This window comes from Aspergillus sydowii (genome assembly GCF_001890705.1).
Source record: "Aspergillus sydowii CBS 593.65 unplaced genomic scaffold ASPSYscaffold_25, whole genome shotgun sequence".
Taxonomy (NCBI): Eukaryota; Fungi; Ascomycota; class Eurotiomycetes; order Eurotiales; family Aspergillaceae; genus Aspergillus; species Aspergillus sydowii.
The window spans coordinates 3,080-23,831 of NW_024467883.1; the positions used below are offsets into that span (position 1 = coordinate 3,080).

A 20,752-nucleotide genomic window follows, 5' to 3' on the forward strand; every position below is an offset into this window, starting at 1 on the left:
GCCTATTAATATTAGAAACTATATTTCTAGTATTAAATTAATACTGGAACTAATAAGTATAAAGTAAGCTGTTAAAATCTTAAAGAAGTAAAGAAAGAATACTATTCTAGTAGTTATTTAATCTCTCTAGAATAGTAATACTATAATAGAAGAGAAGGTTAAAATAATTATAAAGAAATTTATAGTAGTCTTTCAGGAGGAGTTATTACTAATACTCCTTCCTGACTAGGGACTTAAATACTATATTAATACTAGTAATAAGCTACTAGTAAACTAATCCTTTTACTCTCTATTATTATAAAAGCTAGATAAGTTAAAAAAGCAGCTTACAAAGCTTCTTAATAAGAGAATTATTAAGATATTATCTAGTTTATAGGATTTCCCTATTATCTTTACTCTAAAATCTAATAAAAGGTAGAGGATGTGTATTAACTACTAATTATTAAACTAGAAAATATATAAAAACAGGTATCTACTACTTAAGGATTTCGATTTGGTCCTGTGCTGCCTTTTTCGGCCGCAGAAGAGGCCAAAAACGGCAGCGCTGGCCCAACTGCTGACACATCCGCCGTGCGCATAACCACACTTCAACTCGACCACGCACCATGTTCCTGGCACGTGACCGGTAGGGGGCGCCAACAATAGAGCTCCCCAGTCAGCACCTGTCCAGTTCTGTGTCAGTCCTGCCGCTGTTGACTGCAACAAAGACCTATTCCCACCTTTTGTGGCCAGACTTTGAGGGAGCCGAAAATGGCCTCCCCGTCGCTGAGTGAACCGGCCCCCTGGCTGCGGTCATCTTCCCTCATAAATAGCAGGCTCCTCGCCTTCCCTTCCCTCCCTCATCTTCTTAACCCATCTCCGCCTCTCATCTTCTCACAGTCGTCCATCATTTGGTCTTTACATGCTTCCCCTTGCCGTGACTCCTTTACCACGCCGGTCGCTCGGTTCCCCTCCTTGAGTCATGGCTCGCCGCCCAAGACGTCGCTACGCTGGTGACAACGACGATGACGAAACCGCCAGCAGTGTATCTTTCCGCCTGAATTCGGACGATGCTGCCAGCGTGGATTCACAGACGGACATTACGGATGTTACGGACTTCGATGGGCCTACCCCATGTCGCCGTAAAGGCAAGGGTCGATTGCGTCGGAGCCGCTCCAAACAGACGACCCGGAGGGGGAGGCCTAAGAGAAGTGTGACCGGATCACATTCTCCAAACTGCTTAGACCCGGACCCGGAACTTAGCACCAGCAGCAGTGACTCGGATAATAGAAACGATCGACTTCGATGTCCTGCGCGGCAGCGTCCCCGAAAGCGATGCCAGAAACCTACCGTTTCCACAGGTAGCGAAGGCGTGTCGGACACCAGCTCTAGTGATGGCGACTGCAGTGACAGCGGCTCCAATGACGACTCTGACACAGATCCTGACGTCGATTCGGATGATGAGGTATCGTCAGACAGCGATGACGATGGCTATGCAGATGGCACCAGAAGAAATATCACACGGATGGACGAGAGATGGGAACGGTAGGCCTGACACTCCCGCGGCTGCATATTGGGAACAGGACTAATAAGATTCAGGTATTGCCGGAAGAGGGGTAAGAAATATAGGTCACTCCCAGGCTCTAAGTGGGCCGACCCTGCCTCGGCACTTCGCGAAGCAGGACAAAAGGAGTTGACCTTGTTCATCCGTTGGTGCCTCCGGCTGCGGCGCGGGAAGGATGGCCGAAGGCTGAAGGGCATCAAAAAGTTCAAGTCTTTGGATACTGACTGGAAATCATTCCTCCGACACTACGAGAAGCTTACGGGAGAGGCAATGGAGGATGCCCTCGGCCGGCGAATGAGAAAGGTTGAAACCAAGCCAAACTTCTTCTGTATGGATTGTGGCTAACCATCTTGAACCAGAGCATTCGAAGGATCGCAAGGCGGATGGGTCTAGATACGGATGAAAAAGAAAAAACTCCGATGTTCATTGAAGACGTGGTGCCCCTACAGGAGACAACACTGCGTACAATGGAGAAACGCTTCGATATTGGTCTTCAGCGCATGCAGCAATGCCTCTATCCTTTAATGGCGTGCTTCACGGTGAATCGTATCAATGCGATGCGTCGTCTTCAATACCGGCATCTACAGTGTTCGATCCAACGGGATCCCCATGGTGGCCCGCCCCGGATCCTTCTGGAAATCGAGTACAGGTTTGCTAAGAAATACTTGGGCGTGACGCAGGCGTATGTCAGATTTCCTTGTTTCTTCCAACGGCTCGCCCTCTCCAGAGAACGCGTCACTAACCTGTAGATAACAGAAACACATTCCCGATTCCTGAAATCATCTGCGATCCGTCGTTGATGCTGAGCCCCCATACCTTCCTTCTTGGTATTCTTTTTCATGACGATGCGTTCCGACCCCCGGGAATAAAGTCAATGGAAGATCTCCGACGCCTGTGGCTGGAAGGTGGTCGCCAACAGTTGAAGGTTCCGCTGAGACGGGACAAGGCAGATCACTATGTATTTTGCCACGTCGAGAGCATCCGTGGCAAGAATCGGATCGATCGCAAGCGGCCCATCTCCCAAAGCACATTAACTCGACAGCTCAAGGTCTTCGGCGAGATCGCTGGCTTTAAGTGGTCACTGTTCACACATCGGTTCCGATACGGTGGCGGCACCATCCTGAATGAGAGCGGTAAGTTTCGGACCGTGCTGTTGTGTCCCTCCTTCCGCATACGATACTGATTCAGAGCGGTTGGGGATGCCAGGTCTTGTTAGCGATGCCCAACAGAACTTGATCATGAAGCACTCGGATATCCGAACCTTCCTGAACCATTACCTTCCCCGGCGCATCGGCACTGATATGCAGGCGCTGATGAGAGGTCTTGAGCCAGATTCGGCCATGATGAGGGCTGTCACACGGATGGGCCGATGGATTGACCGACGTCGGCCCCGAGAGCTCACTGAGGCGCAGAAGGCCACAGTGGAACATGATCCAGAGCTCCAGAAAGCCATTCAGAAGCGGGATGCGTTCTCCCAAAGGCTTCACCGTAGTCAGAAAAAAACTGGCCGGAGGCTCGATAAACTTGACAAGCTGAAACGGGGAGTTACGAATACACGGAATCGACTCCAGTATGCCCTCCGCCAGCGGGTGCGAGAGGAATTTGACGAGGAGCAGGCGGTCATAGACATTGAGCGGCAACTGGCGGGCACTGCAATTCCGGACAAAGAGGCTAAGGAGCAGCTCCAAATTGAAGAGCAGCTCCTTCCACAGCAAATTTACCTGTTGGGTAAACTAATGACTTGGCCCACCTCCATGTCAGTAGAAGCTGAGTGGCAGCGGCGAAATGAGGCTACCGAGGCAGTACGGCTTTATTGCGATGTACTGGAAGGTGGCCCGCGACGCGGCCGACGACCCAAGCAGACTGTTCCGGTTAAAGAACCCCCAACGCATAACCCCCCAAAAGAGGAAGTTATGGCGCCAGCCCAAATTCTCCCTTTTGCCCCGTCGCGATCACCGCATGAAATTGCCTTGCAGGAGGCTGGCGAAGACATCCGAATTGCTGGGAAACCTCGTGCGTGCTTCCAATGCTATGGAAATCCCGCGGGGATCGACAATCGGCGTCTCAAGCAGTACTCCCGCCATAAGGGTCTGTTACGACATTTCCGAGACGTGCATCTAGACGATCGTCACTGTAACTACTGCAACGAATCGCTGGATAACGAGATGTACTGGCGAAGGCACACAGTAGACACCCATCGTTTGAATATCAGATACCTTGGGGACTACCCTCGTGATTGTTGAATATATATAGAGGCATTGTTGGACAGTAACTAGTGTACTTAGATAAGCCATGGAGAGGTTAACTAGATAATCTGACCAAGTCCGTAGAAATCCATTCTCTATCGAATAATAGCCATCTCTCCAGAGTTAGGTTTGTTTCCCGTTTTCGCATCCCCGGTTGAAATTTTCTCATACTTTGCTGGAGTGTATCTAAGTGTTCTGCTGGAAGGGAGCTTGAAGGTTTCGCCTAAACAGGATTGCTTTATTGCCAAAGTTAGCACACATCTCAAACAAAGACAGCATTTGAGATAGCACCTACAAGTCTCGGATTTATGACGCAGCAAGAGTAAGTTACTAGTTAGTTATCTGAAGAGAAGATCATATGGCTGAGTCAGCTCAATGGACGGGTTGAATCAAGGACTCGGCCTTGGGAGGCGGGCACATTTGTGCTTTAACTATGTTTACATAAAAGTACGTATTTTTGCTGGATTTTACTGCTAATGCCTGGACGGTAGATTTAACTAAATAAATGAATTCGTGTGTGCTTCTGTATCATGCATGGGTAGTTGCCTCCTGAACAAATTAAAAGTCAAGGTCGGGGCCTATCCGCCAAGCAAAAGGGAAACCCTTGCGTGAGCAAGACAACTTATTTAATTAAACAATGGAGCAGATAAAGGGTCATGTGGTTTACGGGTCACTAAGCTGAACAAAGTGAAGAAGGGAAGCAGAAACGTATAATTTTCTTCAGTTACTTCAGCTTTTCACCACAGAGAGTTCGAGATATTTCTGCAGGAACAGCCCGGCCAGTATATTTCCTTACGAATCATTACGGAATCATCAAGCGTAAAAAGGGCTATATTTGGTGTTCGTAATGATTCCGGACGCATTATTCCGCCACTACAACAGTCGCAGGATTAGCCAAGTGCATTGAGAGGGACAGCCGTATCTCGGATCTCAAAAAGGCGGAATGGAAAAGACGCAAGGATGAGGTTAGCAGGCGCTTCGATCCTCGCAAGGGTGACAGTTACGAAATTTTCAACGTGCGTCCTTTGGCCCCAGAGATTAGAGACTACTATGTTGCAGATGTCACGTATCGCCCCGGTTTATATAATATTTACGAAAGATGAGTCCGACGTGGAGAACCAAAGCGCAAAATGCAACGAATGATCGCATCCGGCTCTCACATAAACCCGAATACGATGGCCAGGCAAGTGACAAAGTCTTAGGGCCATGGGCAGAAAGATCATAGCAAGGAATGGCACGCAGTGTTTGACGAATGAGAAGACAATAATGGACGACTTACTATATGATGAACTATTCGATAGCCTGGAGTACGATAGTTGGGATGTCTATCAGAATACAGCACGGGCTCTACATTCTGCTTTGTAGGGATGTTGTCAAAACCAGCTGTTCAACAATTATTTTCCTTATAATCGTTATATAGCAGCAGCTTTTTCTGTGGAGCAACTTGTTTCGGAGAGGGAAAGATGTTTGAAGGTGCAAGAGCTTAAGTCCAAGACAGAAATGTCTCTAAAAGTTAGAAACGGGAATATAGGAATTTACTCAATGTATGAGCAGAACTTTCCCTGAGCTTGTTAGCACTTTACCTCAGGAAAGGAGCCTTTGCTAAGGCATTTGCCTGGATATCCCAGATCTTCTTGCCCAACTCAACTAATCTAGGACCAAACTCCTTTAGCAAAGCTTCAGCACCGGGTGCGTTCTCAAGAAGCGCGTTGTGGTACATCGCGTCCGTTCCCAATATTGCAATTTTCCACATTTTTTTCCACCTATTAATTGCCATGGCTGCCTCCTCGCAATTAGCTCTGATATTGGTTGCGAGCATGTAGAAGGACGACCGTTTAGTATGGATCCTTGGAGGCTTATAAAGCTGCACCGAAGCAATTTTTTCAAATGTGTGTAGGAGTTGCACGGTATATGGAGCCTTAACTTTATGGAGGAGCACAATCATAGTTCCTCCTGGCTTGATATGCTCAAGCCCAAGTGTCAGTTGTGCAAGAGTCAATCTACTTGCTTCCCTATGCTCCCGATAGGCTGCCCTTTCATGATTCCTAAGCACCTGACCATCGCATAGAACAAGGTCAAAGCTATGCTTTGGCTTGAATTGGCCAGGTAGGAAGTTTCCAGCATCCGGGTGATCGCATGGAAAATCTGTTAGCCCCATATCGGCAGCTAACATTGTGATATCGAGAAACTTCAGTATAACGTTGGGATGCTTTGGTAGAAGAACATTATGTCCACCGTTACATTTTGGCAAGCTGAATCCTAAAGCTCGGGCTTCCGGGTTGATGCGCAATGCTGCCGCAAGAAAGCCTCCTGGAGCCATGCACATGTCAAGGATGGAGTGTTTTCCCGGATCTGGGCCTTCGATTCGGAAGACGCCAGTAAGCTGCTGCATATCGTATCCAATCTCTTCCATCATTTTGTAGAAACGCTTGATTGTCTTATTGTCGGCGTGATCAGCAGTTCGGCGCTGCTCTGCAAAGAACAGATCGCCTTCTGGATTATCCCACCCCTAGTTTAGCTGATCAGCTCGGAATATCCTGGAGGAATCCAATTAGTACTAACCTTTTTCCGGAGCTCAGATAATCGCCGGAATTCTGGAACTTCCTGAAGTAAATACTCTGATATGACTCTAGTGGGTCTCTGGGCCCTGCAATCATGAAGGCCCGGCGCGTCTCCGTCCCATGCTCCGTGAAGCATTGGATCGGATTTATTGTCAACATCCATTGTGAAAGCATAAGTTCGAGTTCCTTGGGGTTCTGTAGGTGAAGACATCTGTACAGCGACCCAGAAGACGAACTTATCCGTGATGGAAAAGGGTTCGGCTTTGTACAGATTATTTTGTTGAAACATTATTTTCTCATGCATAAATTATGCACCTAACCCTACGTAGCGTTACGCGTTGACGTGGCAATGCGGCTACATGAAAGTCGTTACATGGTTCCAATCAACAACTGGGGTCACCCACCATGGCGATCACGAACGTCCCTTGTGACGTCTGTTAAGGTCTCATAGAAAATTGCTGGGCAGGAAGATAATCAATAAAACAGACTAACTAGCTACAAACATGCGACGTCCTCCAGCGAGGACAACCCCTGCCGGTACACACACAACGGAGGTGGAGAGTTCTTATTGCCGAAGTGGCTTTTAACGTGCTTCCCCGTTTCTGGACCCTAGATATACCGATTTATGGCGTTCGGAGGCTTGCGAATGGAGGATTGGTTGGTTCATGCAGGCCGTACGACCCCTCCTTTCTTGCAACCAATTATCTCAGGCCACACGGAAACGCATCTGTGCAAATCCCGCACTTCGATAGCCCCGGGCAAAAGGGCCTTTCCTAAACAGCCTATCAGTTTATATGAACATAGCAGGGCGCATGGTAGGCGCGCTGGAAGACTATCTCACTGATCCGCCTTGGCTGGTCTGATTTGGATTACTGGTGATAAGACCTGAGAGTTCCTTGATTCGTATCCTGGCAAGAACAGCCAACTCAGCCTTGCAAATGTAGGTGAGCAATTCCGGAGTCATAGACTAAATGCACCTACAATGCCAGCAAACAACCCCTCTGGAGTTGTCCAATTGAGAAGAGACTTGGCTCAGAATAGCTTAGTAATTCAAATTCATGTTGGTGGGCACAACTTGAATCTCACCAACATGTAAGGCGTCTCTTCGTGGCATGCACTCCCCCGTGGTTTCGTTACTTTAAAGCGTTACTCGCCTCTGGCTTCACTCATCCTTTAGCATTAGCATTCCTCTTGAGTGACTCAGGATGGCACGAAAGGCTAATAATAAATGGACCGAGATCAAGCTCAGGCAGGCCATCGGTGAAGCAGTCTATAGCCGCCATTTACAAAACAAGCCGATCGACAAGGAAGCAATAAAAGCAAGGTACCTTGGGAAAGCCCCAAAGCACGCTGGATTCATCAAAAATTTTGTACAAAGGTGCGAATCCCATTTTAATTTATTTTCCGATTGCTAAAGAGTTATAAGCTATTCAGACCAACTCGAATCAAAGACTAGGGAGAGTGAGGTTGAGGGTCTAATCTTGGCTCATAACTCCAACCCCTGTTCGCCAGATTCGAGCTCTTCAAACCAGTCAGCTTCCCAAATACAAGACCGATACATTCCCCCGTCAACTAAGTTCCGGGCGAGACGACCTCCAGCAGGAGCCTCAGCCTCTACTGCGCAGTTTAATCCCATCGCGATTCACGGCGCTAACGGTGGCCCTGACGGGGATTCCAGAAGCTCTAACGTAGCGAATTTGGTCAGTGACGCTGACCAAATAAACAGTGTCCGTTTGCAAGGTACGGTTCCGTTCTTGTCTCCTTGTGAATGTTCCCTGATTACGATAGAATTTAAGGACCATCTTGTCGGAGATCTTGATAGCACTTCGGACGTAGCTCATGCTAGTCCATCTCTGGAGTTGCAGTGGCAGTTTTTGGCTACTAGCGACGATAAAGAGAAAGAGACCAGGGATACTTTACTCACCGAACATGCTGTTTTGGTCTCTCCCCTACTCGAGAGCCGCGGATACAGCCTACCTTCTCAGTATGCGCTGCTCGGGAGGACCACCACTGCAGGGGACGCAATACAAGACCTTAGGATTATGCTGAATACAAACATACCATTCTCTGCCTTTGTCTGTGGCGTGCAGGGTAGTGGCAAGTCGCACACCACTGCTTGCATGATCGGTATGGCTACTATCCCAATAATAAGCCTCAATCGTTAATGCTACTTCAGAGAACTGTTCAATGACAATGCCGTCGTTGGGTATCCTTAGAAAGTCTGTTTCGACGCTTGTCCTGCAGTCTGATGAGTACAGCTCGACAATGAGCTCCCAACCCAGCGAGGCAGCTTTCCTTGCGAGTGTCATGCCTCGATATGCTCAGGAGCGGCCAGTCCCATTACATGTGCTAGTTGCTCCAACAAACTTTCATAAACTCAAAAAGATGTACTCGCAGATACCCAGCGTCGAGGTTCGACCGTTCAAGATTCAGCCTAAACACCTCAACATAAATATGATGCTTTCCCTTATGTCTTTCTCTCAGAGTGGTGGGATGCCCTTATATATGGCACAAGTAACTCGAATCCTCCGAGACATGGCAATGGAGAGCGGCGGTTATTTTGATTATTGTGATTTTCGGGCCCGCTTAAACGCCCTTAAGCTCAACCGTTCTCAGACACCTTTTCTGCACCAAAGGCTGGATCTCCTCGACTCGTATCTTGATATTGCCGGAAAGACCTCAGGTGACTATTTTGTTGACGGCGGTATCACCATCCTGGACTTGTCTTGTCCTTTCGTCGACCAGAGCACGGCGTGCGTTCTCTTCCGTATCGCTATTGAACTGTTCCTCCACGCTCATGCTTCGCGGGGGAAGATGATTGTCGCTGATGAGGCACATAAAGTATTTTCTATTTCATTACATTATTATTTTATTCATTGTGGCTAACATGTAATTGCAGTACATGACTGATACGCCCGCCGCGAAGGTGCTTACAGAGACCTTCCTGACCATAATCCGACAGCGACGGCATCTGGGAGTCAGTACCGTAATCTCCACACAAGAGCCAACAATATCACCCCGGTTGATCGACCTCTGCTCATTGACGATCATTCACCGATTCACCAGCCCGGAATGGTACAAGACAATTGGACGACATATCCCGATGGATAGTCAAAATACCGGACAACACAGCGAGCGTATTCTTGATGGCTTCTATCAGATTGCGGCCCTACGGACTGGAGAAGCGGTCGTGTTCGCTCCTTCAGCGCAACTGCTAGGGGAGGACGGCGCAGTTATTGATACCAGGCACCGTACCTTCAAGATGATAATGAGGAAAAGGGTCACATGGGACGGTGGAAAGACGATTGTTTGTATTCGCTAATATGACTAAAGGTCTCCACCTCGTAGTGTTGAGGCTACGTACCAGTATACACCAGTGTCTGGATGCCAGCAGCGGCAATGTCATACTTTCATCATTTAGTGCCTGTTATTAAAATTCATGATGTGAGATCTCAGGGTACTGTGATTAGCACAATTATTTTCATATGTGCCACACGTAAATCCGACGGATCTCTGATTGGCTGATTCATTTGGCATTAAATACTGCTATTCACTGTTGTTCCTGCACTACTGATTTGTCTGCTTATTGCAATCTCATGTATGCGACTCTCACGCTTTCGCTCGGTTCAGGGTCAGGGCGTGCGAAGAGCGTCACCAGTTGACAATACTGCAGTTACCCAAATTCTGGATCCTCATTTGCTACCTCGACCCAATTTTATCCTTTGCTTCGCTATATCCTCTTCCCACGGCCCTTTTTGATTGCCACGCAAGCATTCATCATTGGTTCTGGTGTTAATAGCGGTTTATATCGTGGCTTACTGGCTTCTTTCACTCACAGCCTTATCGGCTAAGACCCGAACCCAGGCTTTCATTGGTGTACTTACAGCTTGTTTGCTGGTCATTTGTTCGTCACGCACGCTGATTGCATGCATGCTCTTGCTGCGCACTTTCATGATGTTTTATTTTATTGGCTTGCCGTTCGATTGTACTGCGTGTTTGCTTTTGAATTGAAAGCGGGGTTGGGCCGCAATGCATAGGCTTTAAGTACCCCCAAAACCTGATGGAAACCCTGCGGTTAAAAAATTATATTGACATGATGCTCGGCTTGAGGAGGTGCTATCCTTAAGAGTGCTCAAAGCGCCGGGTTTTGGTATGTCTCTTCATCGACAATTCGTGCTACACCGCAAATGATACTTGCTCGGTAAGCGCTTTTTAGTGAAACTGATCATTATGAAGGACGCTTCTCATCAAATGGCATATAGTAATGAATAAATTTTGCCTCTCTCCAGCTGATGTCCCTGGCACTCTCTACAGAGTCCAATATGGGGATTCTATGACGACCTACGACTTATATGAGGGGCTCGAGGCAGATGATACAGCCACGTTGTATGATGATGAAGGGGACGAGGAAGAAGACGATACCCTCGAAGAGTTTGGTGACGCAGTGGAGCGGCATTTGAGCTGGGACACTGAGTATGAGAGCATTTTCATCTCGCTCTTTTCTCAGAGAAGACATGCTGAAAATTGGATGCTGGAAAGACATACCCGTTTTGGCAGCAGAAACTGCACCCTTCTTCAGATTGATACGGCGAATCTTGTCGCCTTCTTTATCTTCCGCGCCGAGGAGATTGTTGATGCACTTTCGTTGTCGATCCCTGAAGCAGCCCAAGCGAGTGTTGCTAGGGAGTATCTTATTGCCCATTATGTACCCTCACGTGCTATCATAGGAAGTCAAACCGTCGATGACATTCTAGCAGGTAAGGTTACGCCTTTCTCGGTAGATTCTGATGTGTCTTGGGATGTCTCAGAGTTTTGGACCTTGAAGCAAATTGATACTAAGATATGGGGGATATAGCTCGGTATCCGCCTCGCCCTTCGATTCCCCGCCCCTTCCCGCCAACGCCTGAGGATGTGATACCACCTCAACTAATTGCGCAGCTCGAGGCAATGTGATTATGATACGTGAACGTCAAAATGCCATCTGTCCCTCTGTTTTCGTCACCGGAAAGGACCTTTGTGGTGTATCAAAGGCCACAGTAATTTCGGATGTACATGATAGAGTCCCCAGCAGTAATACAACGCGAACCATTAGAGACGGGAAACCATGCAGTAGCCATAGGGAAAAGCATATGCACCATTTCTGCAGCGAGGGGCTAGTTTGCCAGAGAGAGGCATCTTGACAGAGATATCTCAGCCTGCTAGGTCCCATACAAAGATATAATGCCGGGACCCGACCAATCTTGACCGTATGATGAAGGATTGCCAATAGCTAATTAGGTATTTAACAAGAGTGTACAATATATATGCGTTAGCTCAGAGCTCTCCCTTCATAGCATGGCTTGCGAGGTGCTGATCGTGATTGTCCTTCCTGGGGAACCCGCGGCCAAGCTTAAAGCCATATTTACAACCCTCAACGCGACAGAAGTATGTTATACGCCCAACAATATCAGGGTGTTTTATGTCGGAGTGCTGCTTGAGGTCCTTACAGTACTAGAATGCTGATGTACAGCTGTTGACTGTACACTTGAAGCATTTGTCATGGCGTGTCTTATAACGGCTTTGAAAGAGTTAGCCCTAGAGTAAGAGTATTTAAGTAGGACCAAGCTGGAAAGACTTAACTTACTTGAGTTTATATAGCTTCTGGAAAGTGAGGTTATAGATACCATACTTGAAAGGATAGGAAGTTGAGGTATGCTCAGAACAGGTCGGCTGTGGGTTTATTGGAGCTGATGATAGGAGATCCTCATTCTCCAAGGCTAGCGTGTGGGGTCGGATCCGGTGGGAACGAGGATTGGAGTAGGGAATGACTCAGAAGATCATCAAGAAGTGAGGGGGTCTCGAGGAGTTGAGAAAATGAAAGTCCAAGGTCAGGGCCAGGATGCCCAATATCTAACCACGCGGGGTCAACGCAGTCAAAGAGCTGATAGTGATGTTTGTTTAGACGAGTGTTAACAAAGCTGTGATTCGAACTGGTTATCCTGGGAGGAAAGGGAGATAGGGGGGCTTCTGAGGCCCGGGTTTCTTAACTGGACTGGGCCGGCCTTCCGTTTGGAGGAATGAAGAGTCGGAAAAGAGAAGCAAAATACGTAGTTGCAGCGTCATGATGGTGTCTAGGATGAGCACTAATATACAAGGTTACTAATACTAGGTTTATTGGCACCACTTATTTTAAGGCAATGAGCTGCAGTCCCTGCCATAACAATAATGTGCATTACATTGGATGGATGATACCGAGGTCCCTTGCACGACCCAATGATGGCTGCCAGATACTTAGTCACTGCAGCCCAACTAAGTTAACTCCTGAACAACCCCACTAGCAACGGTCAGTCTTCCTGGCGCGGGGTCCAGGGTATCCTCTTCTCTTGATTCCTTGAGAGTTGTTGACGAACTCGATCCCCACGGCCTTGGCTTATAATACTGTGTTTTCATCGTTGTGTTTCCCGCGGCAAAATCAACATTTTCCATCTATTCGTAAAGAGAAGCAGGCACACTAGCTGTTCTGGCGAAATATCCTCAAATGGATCCCGTTAGAAGCCTCCCACACAGCCACTACACAGTTGGTTTGATATGTGCTCTTCCTCTTGAGATGGCTGCAGCCAAGGCTATGTTTGCTGAGATTCACTCTGACCTACCGAGCCGCCCAGGTGATCCAAATTTTTATGCACTAGGAAGGATTGGTAGTCTTAATATTGTCATCGCCTGTCTTCCTTCAGGAGTGTATGGAACTACCTCAGCAGCAGTGGTGGCAACGCAGATGCAGTGTACATTTGGCAAAATCCAATTTGGCCTCATGGTTGGTATTGGGGGAGGTGTGCCTGGTGGAGAAAATGATATTCAACTGGGCGACATTGTGGTCAGCATTCCAACAAAAGTTTCCGGAGGAGTCATTCAGTATGACTACGGGAAGACCATTGAGAATAATGGCTTTGAACGTATCGGGTTTTTGAATCGGCCGCCTCAGGTGCTGCTGGATGCTGTGAGAGTGCTGCAAGCGAATCATAGGGAAGGGTATAGTCAGATTCCTGACTACCTCCCTGAAATGCTCAGAAAGTATCCTCAGATGTCTAACTTTGCATTTCCTGGTCGAGAGCATGACAAGCTTTTTAGTGCTCAGTACAAGCATGTTGGGGGCAGCACATGCAATAATTGCAATCCAGCACAGCAAGTTATTCAACCTTTACGACTTACTGATGACCCTTCAGTCCATTATGGTCTAATTGGATCTGGAAATCAGGTTATTAAAGATAGTTATACCAGAGATCGGCTTGCCCATGATCACTCTGTTTTGAGATGGAGGCAGCTGGTTTAATGGACAACTTTCCATGCCTAGTGATTCGGGGTATCTGTGACTATGCAGACTCGCATAAGAGCAAGAGGTGGCAACAGTATGCTGCTGCTTCTGCAGCAGCGTATGCTAAGGAAACCCTCCTTGTGGTATCCACAAGAATTGCTGCAGTCCCACCGTTGCTTAACCCAGACTTCAAGGATGATTATACAGTTGGATGGATCTGTACCCTGGATATTGAGGTGACTGCTTCGAAAGCCATGTTGGACAAGATTCACACTAGCTTACCAAGCCATCCAAACCATCCAAATCATCAGATCTCTTACATACTGGGAAGGATTGGTACCCTCAATGTGGTCATTACACGTCTGTCTCCAGGACTATATGGCCCAGCCGCCGAAGCAGCAGTAAGCCAGATGCTGCGTACGTTCAGATCAATACGGCTCGGTTTGGTAGTGGGCCTTGGTGGAGGTGTGCCTAGCGGGGAGAGTGATGTGCGACTAGGCGATATTGTGGTAGGGAAACCTACAAAGCGATTTGGGGGGGTACTGCACTGGGATCTCGGTCGAAGCGACGGTCATGGTGATTTTCACTACGCCAGAATATTGGCTAAACCACTTCAACTTTTTTTAGCGGCCACCGCTAAGTTACAGGTTAATCACCTAATGGGAGATTGTCAAATCCCAACACACCTCTTGAAAGCTTTCGCAAAGTACCCTCACATGTCTAACTACACATTTCCTGGTCAAGAGCATGACCTGCTCTTCAATGCAGAGTACACGCATGTTGAGATAGGAACATGTGACCTTAAGGAGCAAGTTATTCGACCTTCTCGACAAACTAATGACCCTGTGGTTCATTATGGTTTAATTGGGGCTGGAAATCTGGTTATGAAATCTGGTTCTGCTAGGGACCAGATGGCTAGCAAGCATGGGATGCTTTGTTTTGACATGGTAGCAGCTAATTTAGGGGAACATTTTCCATTTTTAGAAATTTGTGGTATCTCTGACTATGCAGACTCGCATAAGAACAAGAGGTGGCAGCAGTATGCAGCCGCAACTGCGGCAGCATATGCCAAGGAGATTATCTCTGTGATCCCCGAGAATGTGGCGGAAAAGGTTCCGACAGTCATTTCGGTATTAGGGGAGTGGTAAATTATGATCATGTCGATACTATGAGCCCCCCAAATGCAGTCAACCCTCGAACTGTGGATTCTCAGCCCAGGGTCTTCCGCTTCTCCGTGTTTCAGTGTCTCAAATTATTCCATGATGCTGAGCATCCTAGAGGAGTTGAGAGTCCCAGCCCGGAGACTACCCGGAGACTAACACTCGATAAGCACTCCTGGACGCTGAAGGCTTGACGTGGTCCGAAGCCAGCACGTGGAAAACTATTAAGGATAATGGACGCCGGCTGTTTGCGCCTGAGCGCGGGGTATCTTATGAGTGTTTAATTACCGGCCCTTGTCAGAGGATATTATTAATTACTGTGCTCAGAATGTTCGGATTCTACCCAAGTTGTGGGCGGTCTATAATAGTAAGTTAGGTTAGAGGAGTAAAGAGAAGGTTAAGATTGCCACGCGTGACAGGATCAACATTTGCTTCCAGGCTGGGTATACAGGTGTTAGGAGGCATATGGCTTAATCTCCTTCAGGCTTGGTGTAACTTTGTCAAGCAAACCTGGATGCTATGTACATCGTCGATGCTCTGTTGGTCGTAACTGAAATGCCAGCTCTTGGCGAAACAAATCACCATACAGTGCAGCAACTAAACATATTGTATGCTATGAGCTTCTAGCCGCTTCCCGATCCGCAACTGTAAAATATCTGCCTCTTGTGAATGTGTCAAGTAAAACCCTGAACCCGAGTCATTATTCCCCATGGCCAGAAAACGGTCAGAACTGATGCCGGCGTTTCTAATCACTTCGCGATCTGGAATCTGATCATTGGAGCCAAACAGCCCAGACGGCATGGCGACAAGGACCGTTGGACGGCGAATGAACGAGAAAGCGTATTGAAATCCAAATAAGGGGAGATCTAGAAGAATATTCTCTCCTTCCCCTGAAAATGATAGGATAATAGCCCGGGGGTGGACCGGACCGCACACTAGCTATTCCTTTCATAATAAGGCTGTCGTTTGAGGTTGAATCAGAAGAAGGAAGGAATCGCCCGACCGGCAGATTGCACGGGCTGCTTTGCTCAAGCTCGAGTCTCTTATCAAGGCAATCCGGTTGGCCGAAAAAGTTCCGTGACAAAAAGAGAATTGGAAAGGAGCTCCGAAAGACACAGCAGTATCTCCAAGAGGCTATTCAGAGGAATAAAGCGTTAGAGCACAATGAATTCTATTAAATAAGGATGCGCTCAGATCGAACGACGGGGAGCGGTGGATGGCGCGAGCCACTCGTCCCACTCCGGACGATCTTCCCCGTCGAAGGCTGGCACTCGCTCCTCCATTTCAACCTCTTTTCGTGCTCTATTAGGCAGCTAAGTTGTCAGAAGATAAGTAACCTCAGGTGTCTTGTCCAAGAACGAGCACGGATTCTTGGTGGTGATTAACAGATGACCCAGAAAGTATGTCAGTGCAGATCTTTATGGTATAAATATCACTGAAGACACGCTGAGAACCGGATGCTACTGCATATGTAAATACAAAGCCAATATTTAGAGCTTGGAAATCTGTATAAAATCATAAATCTCCTCTTTCCACTCGGCCGGATTCCGAAATCTTCGTTCAGGTCGCTTGCCCAAACTTCAGTTCCTTCGAGTTGTTAGTCGTTGAGAATACTGTAGATAGTTACGAATGCTTTTCCTCTCACGTAATTGGTTACAGTAGAGTCATCCAAACTGAAGAAGAAATTATTTCTAAAGTCCGGGGCCATTCAGTCATTTGATCGTTTTTGACGCATGAGATTGGATGAAGGAGAAGTCTCTTGATCACAAGCTCTCCTGGTGAGAATAGGTCTCTGGAGTGACAACATTTGTGTCACGTGAGCCAACCGATTGTTCATTCAGCCTCACGCTCGATCCCAGATAGTTCCATCCACGTCATGATAGTTCTTATCCGTTCTTCGTGAGTATGTGCGTAAAGTTAAAGGATGTATATACTACACAATTTCAATACACGAGTACCCGTGGGGTGTATACAGGATTTTTCGAAATCAGTTTCGTTGTCAATGACATCTGCATTATTTTCAAACCCTAATGCCAAGTGACTTCCTTTGAAGTAAAGGAGCAGTATGCATAGCGTTCCACCTGGTTTTCAGGAGTGACCTTATCAGAGGATGAACCATCACCCGAATCCTGCCACACCTGTCCCCACATCACTGGTTTCGTCGATGCGTCGTCATCCCCAGGCGGGGGATGGCAGGCTGTACTGATTGCAGCGCTGCAGGATGAAATCAATGGCATATTTGATCGTAGAGGCCGGAGGCTGAAACCGAAAAGGACTGTCATGGCAGCTAATCCTACTATAATGGTTATGAACATCGCAAGAGGGGAGTATCCGCATGCTTTGATGGATTTAGTATCTGAATAACCGCTGTGGGCCACCTCCTGGCCATGTACGCCGAAGGCATTTATCTTCACCAGGAATATACATTGAGAGATAAGCCAATGCATAGCGGCTGACACTGTGATGAGTGGTACACTGTATCGATATGGCAGGCTTAGGTAATAGGTTGACCGCTGCTTGCCTTTCGGCCAAGAGACCCGGAGTGGCTTTCGTTGAGTAGCAAAGTCATTATATTCGGCCACAGCCAGCTTACACGTAAAGAGGCCATTGCACAAAAGGTATAGTGTCGAAAATATAAGCTGCGGAGTATTGGCTAGGAGTGCTAGAGCAATGAGACTTTCGTCTTTTCGGCTGGGTAAGAGGATAGCAGAGTCATTCGGCTTTCCCATCCCTAGTGTGCTAACGTAGGATACGCTAAGGGTAAAGGAATCTGTTGCGAGAGAATACAAAAATATGGAGACAGCTAGACAGATAAAAAACCTGGATCGGGTGTTAGCAGGTATTCACATTATTGGGCCAGAAGAAGTACAAGATATAAGTAAAGGCCCAGCGCCTCCAGCTCGCGGCCTGCAGCCATCTCTTTCGTTTAGGAAGCAGTTGTGGACGTTCCCTCCAAGAAACGGCTTTGTAGATTGGATTTGTATTGCACGGCATTGCTGGCGCATTTTTAACCCAGGTTCGAGATCCGGATATCATGTCGTTCCCTGGCAGAAAGCAGTGGCCTCGTGTTGTTGCATCCGGTTTGTCTAGAAATGAAGACAGAGCGTCACCGACAGTCAAGAGAACCTCTCTGTGATCTGTTCTCGCCGCCATATACATGCAAAAAACTTTGATAACATTGCATGCAATCACCGTGAGGCAAATCGGCAAGCTAAAGTAGAGCTGGCAGTGCTGATCAGCGTCGTTGGTCATGCAGCCAGATATTGTGATATTTCTAACTCCAGGCACACCGTAGTAGTAAAGACTGTAACTTGTTTCCCCGGAGGGGACGGTTATAGGATATTTTTCATGCGGAATCCAAGGAGCGTCGATGCGAAACAAAATCTGAGCAGCCCATGAACTGTTCTGCCAATTTGAACCCGCGTTAAGAAATGCGCCCAACTGGGTTTCATTCGGATTTTCGTTCAAAAGAAAGGTTGTAAGCGAGTGTGTATCATTAAGAATATTATAATAGATTGTATCGTTTTGGATTCGGGCCCGGGCAGGATATAAATGGGACAAGCTACCCCAAGCATCGGCCCTGCTGGCCTTGAAAGACCATTTTGGATAATTCCACTTTGCAGGTTCAAGTTGAAAGCTGTTCCCCCTTGACCGGGATATCGATTCAAGTTGGCCTTCCATCCAGTAATCCTGAGAACCCCACATCTGACTCAAAGATGCAAGGCTAGAAGAGCCATGGAGGTTATTTCTGTCAGTGACAAGTAGAAGCGTGCTTGCCTTGGTGTTATATTCCACATTATATGTGTTGATGCAATCACGAAGGCTCAAATTCCGGAAAGTGCCGTTGAAGCGTTGCGCTAGTATGTCGTCCGGACTGAACCCAACGATTTGGAAGAATGAATAGGCCTCATACTTATCCTTGACAAGCGATTCGTTTCTCCCAAGATCACTTGGTATCACGACAATCCCGTAGTCTACAGTGCTTATCGATGAGAAGATAGTCGCGTTATACCTAGAATTCATAGTAAGTAACTATGCGCTAAGGAATGCAAGTGGCTCCACGAACAGCATATGGATTGGCAACGAACTAATAAGAAGAAGGGCCCAGAGAGTCTTTCTTTTAGCATCCATCACCCAGAGATTACGAAGGCTCAAGGTTCCGATGTCCAACCAGTCACGTTTTGAATGCGATTTGTCGACGTCAGCTCGCGACGGTGCGCTTAAGCATTGCATCACATAATTACTAGCGGCCAACAAGATACTGCTGAGGACGTTGATTACCAGGTGCATCCCGGTAGCCCAAGCACCAGTTACGGAACAATTACCTTGGTAAAGCTCTGCGTGTGCGAAGTGCTTGTCGCCTGGCTTTTTTGAATAGCCGATACCGACCGCGACCAGCGTGAGGATTATATTTAACACAGCAATTAATGCCGTTCCCCAAGCACAGAGCATGGCACCTTTAACCCATTCTTGTCTTGGCAGGATCTCTGCTTTGACAAGTGGCAGCGGAATACTCTCAATTTTGCAATTGCGTTCAATATTTTGGAAGAGCTCTTTTCCCTTATAGAATATATCCCAAGGACGGGAGCGGCGCATTCTCTGAAAGAGCTGGCGACGGAGAGATGGTTCGCCTGAGGGAAATTTTCCCGTGCAGTCTTCCTGGTCGGCAGTCGTGGTTGGGGAGCCATCATCGTCGGATTCGGAGGAATCAAAAGAGTACATGGGCCCTCGACGATCTGCCATAATTTTCAATACGCTCGGATGGAGATCGCTAAAAGGCGAATGCCTGTAGGCAAAACACACTGACAATTTATGATGGACATGAAGAGCACCATCCAAAGGCCGAAAGCGCCAGTTAAGTGTGTCGTGCTGGTCTTCAGCCTGGCCTGCAAGCTGACAGATCGACCTCGGTATTGACAATTACGGGGGTGATCATCATGCCCCGGAGGCGCACTGCCACCCACCTGGCTGCTGTCCTAGCACGCTAAGATGCCGTACACTATGCCGTTTGTGTCACATAAGCCGCACAGAGGGATGGAACAATAGTAAGGGCGGTCTGTAAAACGTCCACTCCATGTCTATCGATCTGAAGCGAAGAAGCTTTGGACTAGCAGCCCCATCCAGTTGTGGGCCATAATCTCCAATAGCTGACGGTCCTGAACCGACATTGGCTACGTGGCCGATTATTTCAAAGACTGCAGCCACGGTCGTGGGCCGCCGCGCTTGAGCCTCCCAGCTGACTCGACACGCTTGAACCTGGGCCCAAATTAGATAATATATTCGCCCGAAATTGAGTGGGACTCCGGATGATAGAAGATCGCAAAGTTTACAATTGATCCTTCGGCGAGGTGTGGTGGGATGAGTTGACGCTTATGGGGCTGAGCGGCTTTGGCCCCAACAATGACAACCAAAATCCATAGAGGTAACCAGTACGTATAAATCTTTTGCTATGTTGGCGCAGCGCGATCAACGCAGCGCGATCAACTACAGCAGAGTCCTACTAGGGTAAAAGGCTGTGGGTATTAGAAGGAATAGTAGCTCGACCTATTTATCTCTTTCCTGATGGCAGTGCCGGGTTTGGGGGGAGTGTGGCGGGCAAAAGTGGAGTGAAAGTGGAGAAATGGGCAAGAAAAGGCTTATGCGGCGCTTCATTGGCAATAAGCCGAATTTCTTGGAAGGCCGGCAGGACTCGAAAGGTCCGTGAATTCATGCCCTTGAGTATGGTTGTGAACTGCCGAGCGCCGACTTGACCAAGCGCCAGCACCTTTGGGGCGCCAGCGCTTTTCTGGGGCCAGCACCTTTTGGGGGCCAGCACCTTTTGGAGGCCAGCACCTTTTGGAGGGCAAATCTGACAACCAAAATACTCTTGTTTTGGTTAAACTCACGTGGTATATATACGTATGTAGTTAGACTCAGAAAAACACTTGTTTATGTAATCGTGTCCGAGTGGT

General features: G+C 47.7%; 6 protein-coding genes across 6 annotated transcripts; 4 read left to right on the forward strand and 2 right to left on the reverse strand.

Annotated features, from left to right (window-relative positions):
* Window positions 1–669: 669 nt before the first annotated feature.
* Window positions 670–3,786, forward strand: ASPSYDRAFT_74030 (DUF3435 domain-containing protein; the record flags this gene model as incomplete). The annotated part of the gene is made up of 5 exons (XM_040850757.1): window positions 670–1,524; window positions 1,579–1,846; window positions 1,903–2,225; window positions 2,300–2,676; window positions 2,732–3,786. Exons 1-5 carry the CDS (start codon window positions 962–964, stop codon window positions 3,784–3,786), a joined length of 2,586 nt encoding a protein of 861 aa, XP_040695831.1. The 5' UTR covers window positions 670–961.
* Window positions 3,787–5,368: 1,582 nt separating this feature from the next.
* On the reverse strand, window positions 5,369–6,486 carry ASPSYDRAFT_165314 (uncharacterized protein; the record flags this gene model as incomplete). The annotated part of the gene is made up of 2 exons (XM_040843345.1): window positions 5,369–6,298; window positions 6,352–6,486. 2 exons carry the CDS (start codon window positions 6,484–6,486, stop codon window positions 5,369–5,371), a joined length of 1,065 nt encoding a protein of 354 aa, XP_040695832.1.
* Window positions 6,487–8,088: 1,602 nt separating this feature from the next.
* On the forward strand, window positions 8,089–9,811 carry ASPSYDRAFT_719123 (uncharacterized protein). The gene is made up of 3 exons (XM_040850610.1): window positions 8,089–8,095; window positions 8,147–9,191; window positions 9,250–9,811. Exons 2-3 carry the CDS (start codon window positions 8,538–8,540, stop codon window positions 9,670–9,672), a joined length of 1,077 nt encoding a protein of 358 aa, XP_040695833.1. The 5' UTR covers window positions 8,089–8,095; window positions 8,147–8,537; the 3' UTR covers window positions 9,673–9,811.
* A 374-nt stretch (window positions 9,812–10,185) lies between these two features.
* Window positions 10,186–11,262, forward strand: ASPSYDRAFT_718607 (uncharacterized protein). The gene has a single exon (XM_040850606.1). The coding sequence runs from the start codon at window positions 10,615–10,617 to the stop codon at window positions 11,203–11,205; it is 591 nt and encodes a 196-aa protein (XP_040695834.1). The 5' UTR covers window positions 10,186–10,614; the 3' UTR covers window positions 11,206–11,262.
* A 1,405-nt stretch (window positions 11,263–12,667) lies between these two features.
* On the forward strand, window positions 12,668–14,789 carry ASPSYDRAFT_138106 (uncharacterized protein; the record flags this gene model as incomplete). Its single annotated transcript, XM_040840819.1, has 2 exons — window positions 12,668–13,597; window positions 13,681–14,789. The coding sequence occupies exons 1-2, from the start codon at window positions 12,868–12,870 to the stop codon at window positions 14,787–14,789; spliced, it is 1,839 nt and encodes a 612-aa protein (XP_040695835.1). The 5' UTR covers window positions 12,668–12,867.
* A 1,837-nt stretch (window positions 14,790–16,626) lies between these two features.
* On the reverse strand, window positions 16,627–19,642 carry ASPSYDRAFT_52526 (uncharacterized protein). The gene is made up of 3 exons (XM_040848502.1): window positions 18,868–19,642; window positions 17,671–18,813; window positions 16,627–17,621 (listed from the first exon to the last, which is right to left on the reverse strand). The coding sequence occupies exons 1-3, from the start codon at window positions 19,542–19,544 to the stop codon at window positions 16,829–16,831; spliced, it is 2,613 nt and encodes an 870-aa protein (XP_040695836.1). The 5' UTR covers window positions 19,545–19,642; the 3' UTR covers window positions 16,627–16,828.
* Window positions 19,643–20,752: the final 1,110 nt, after the last annotated feature.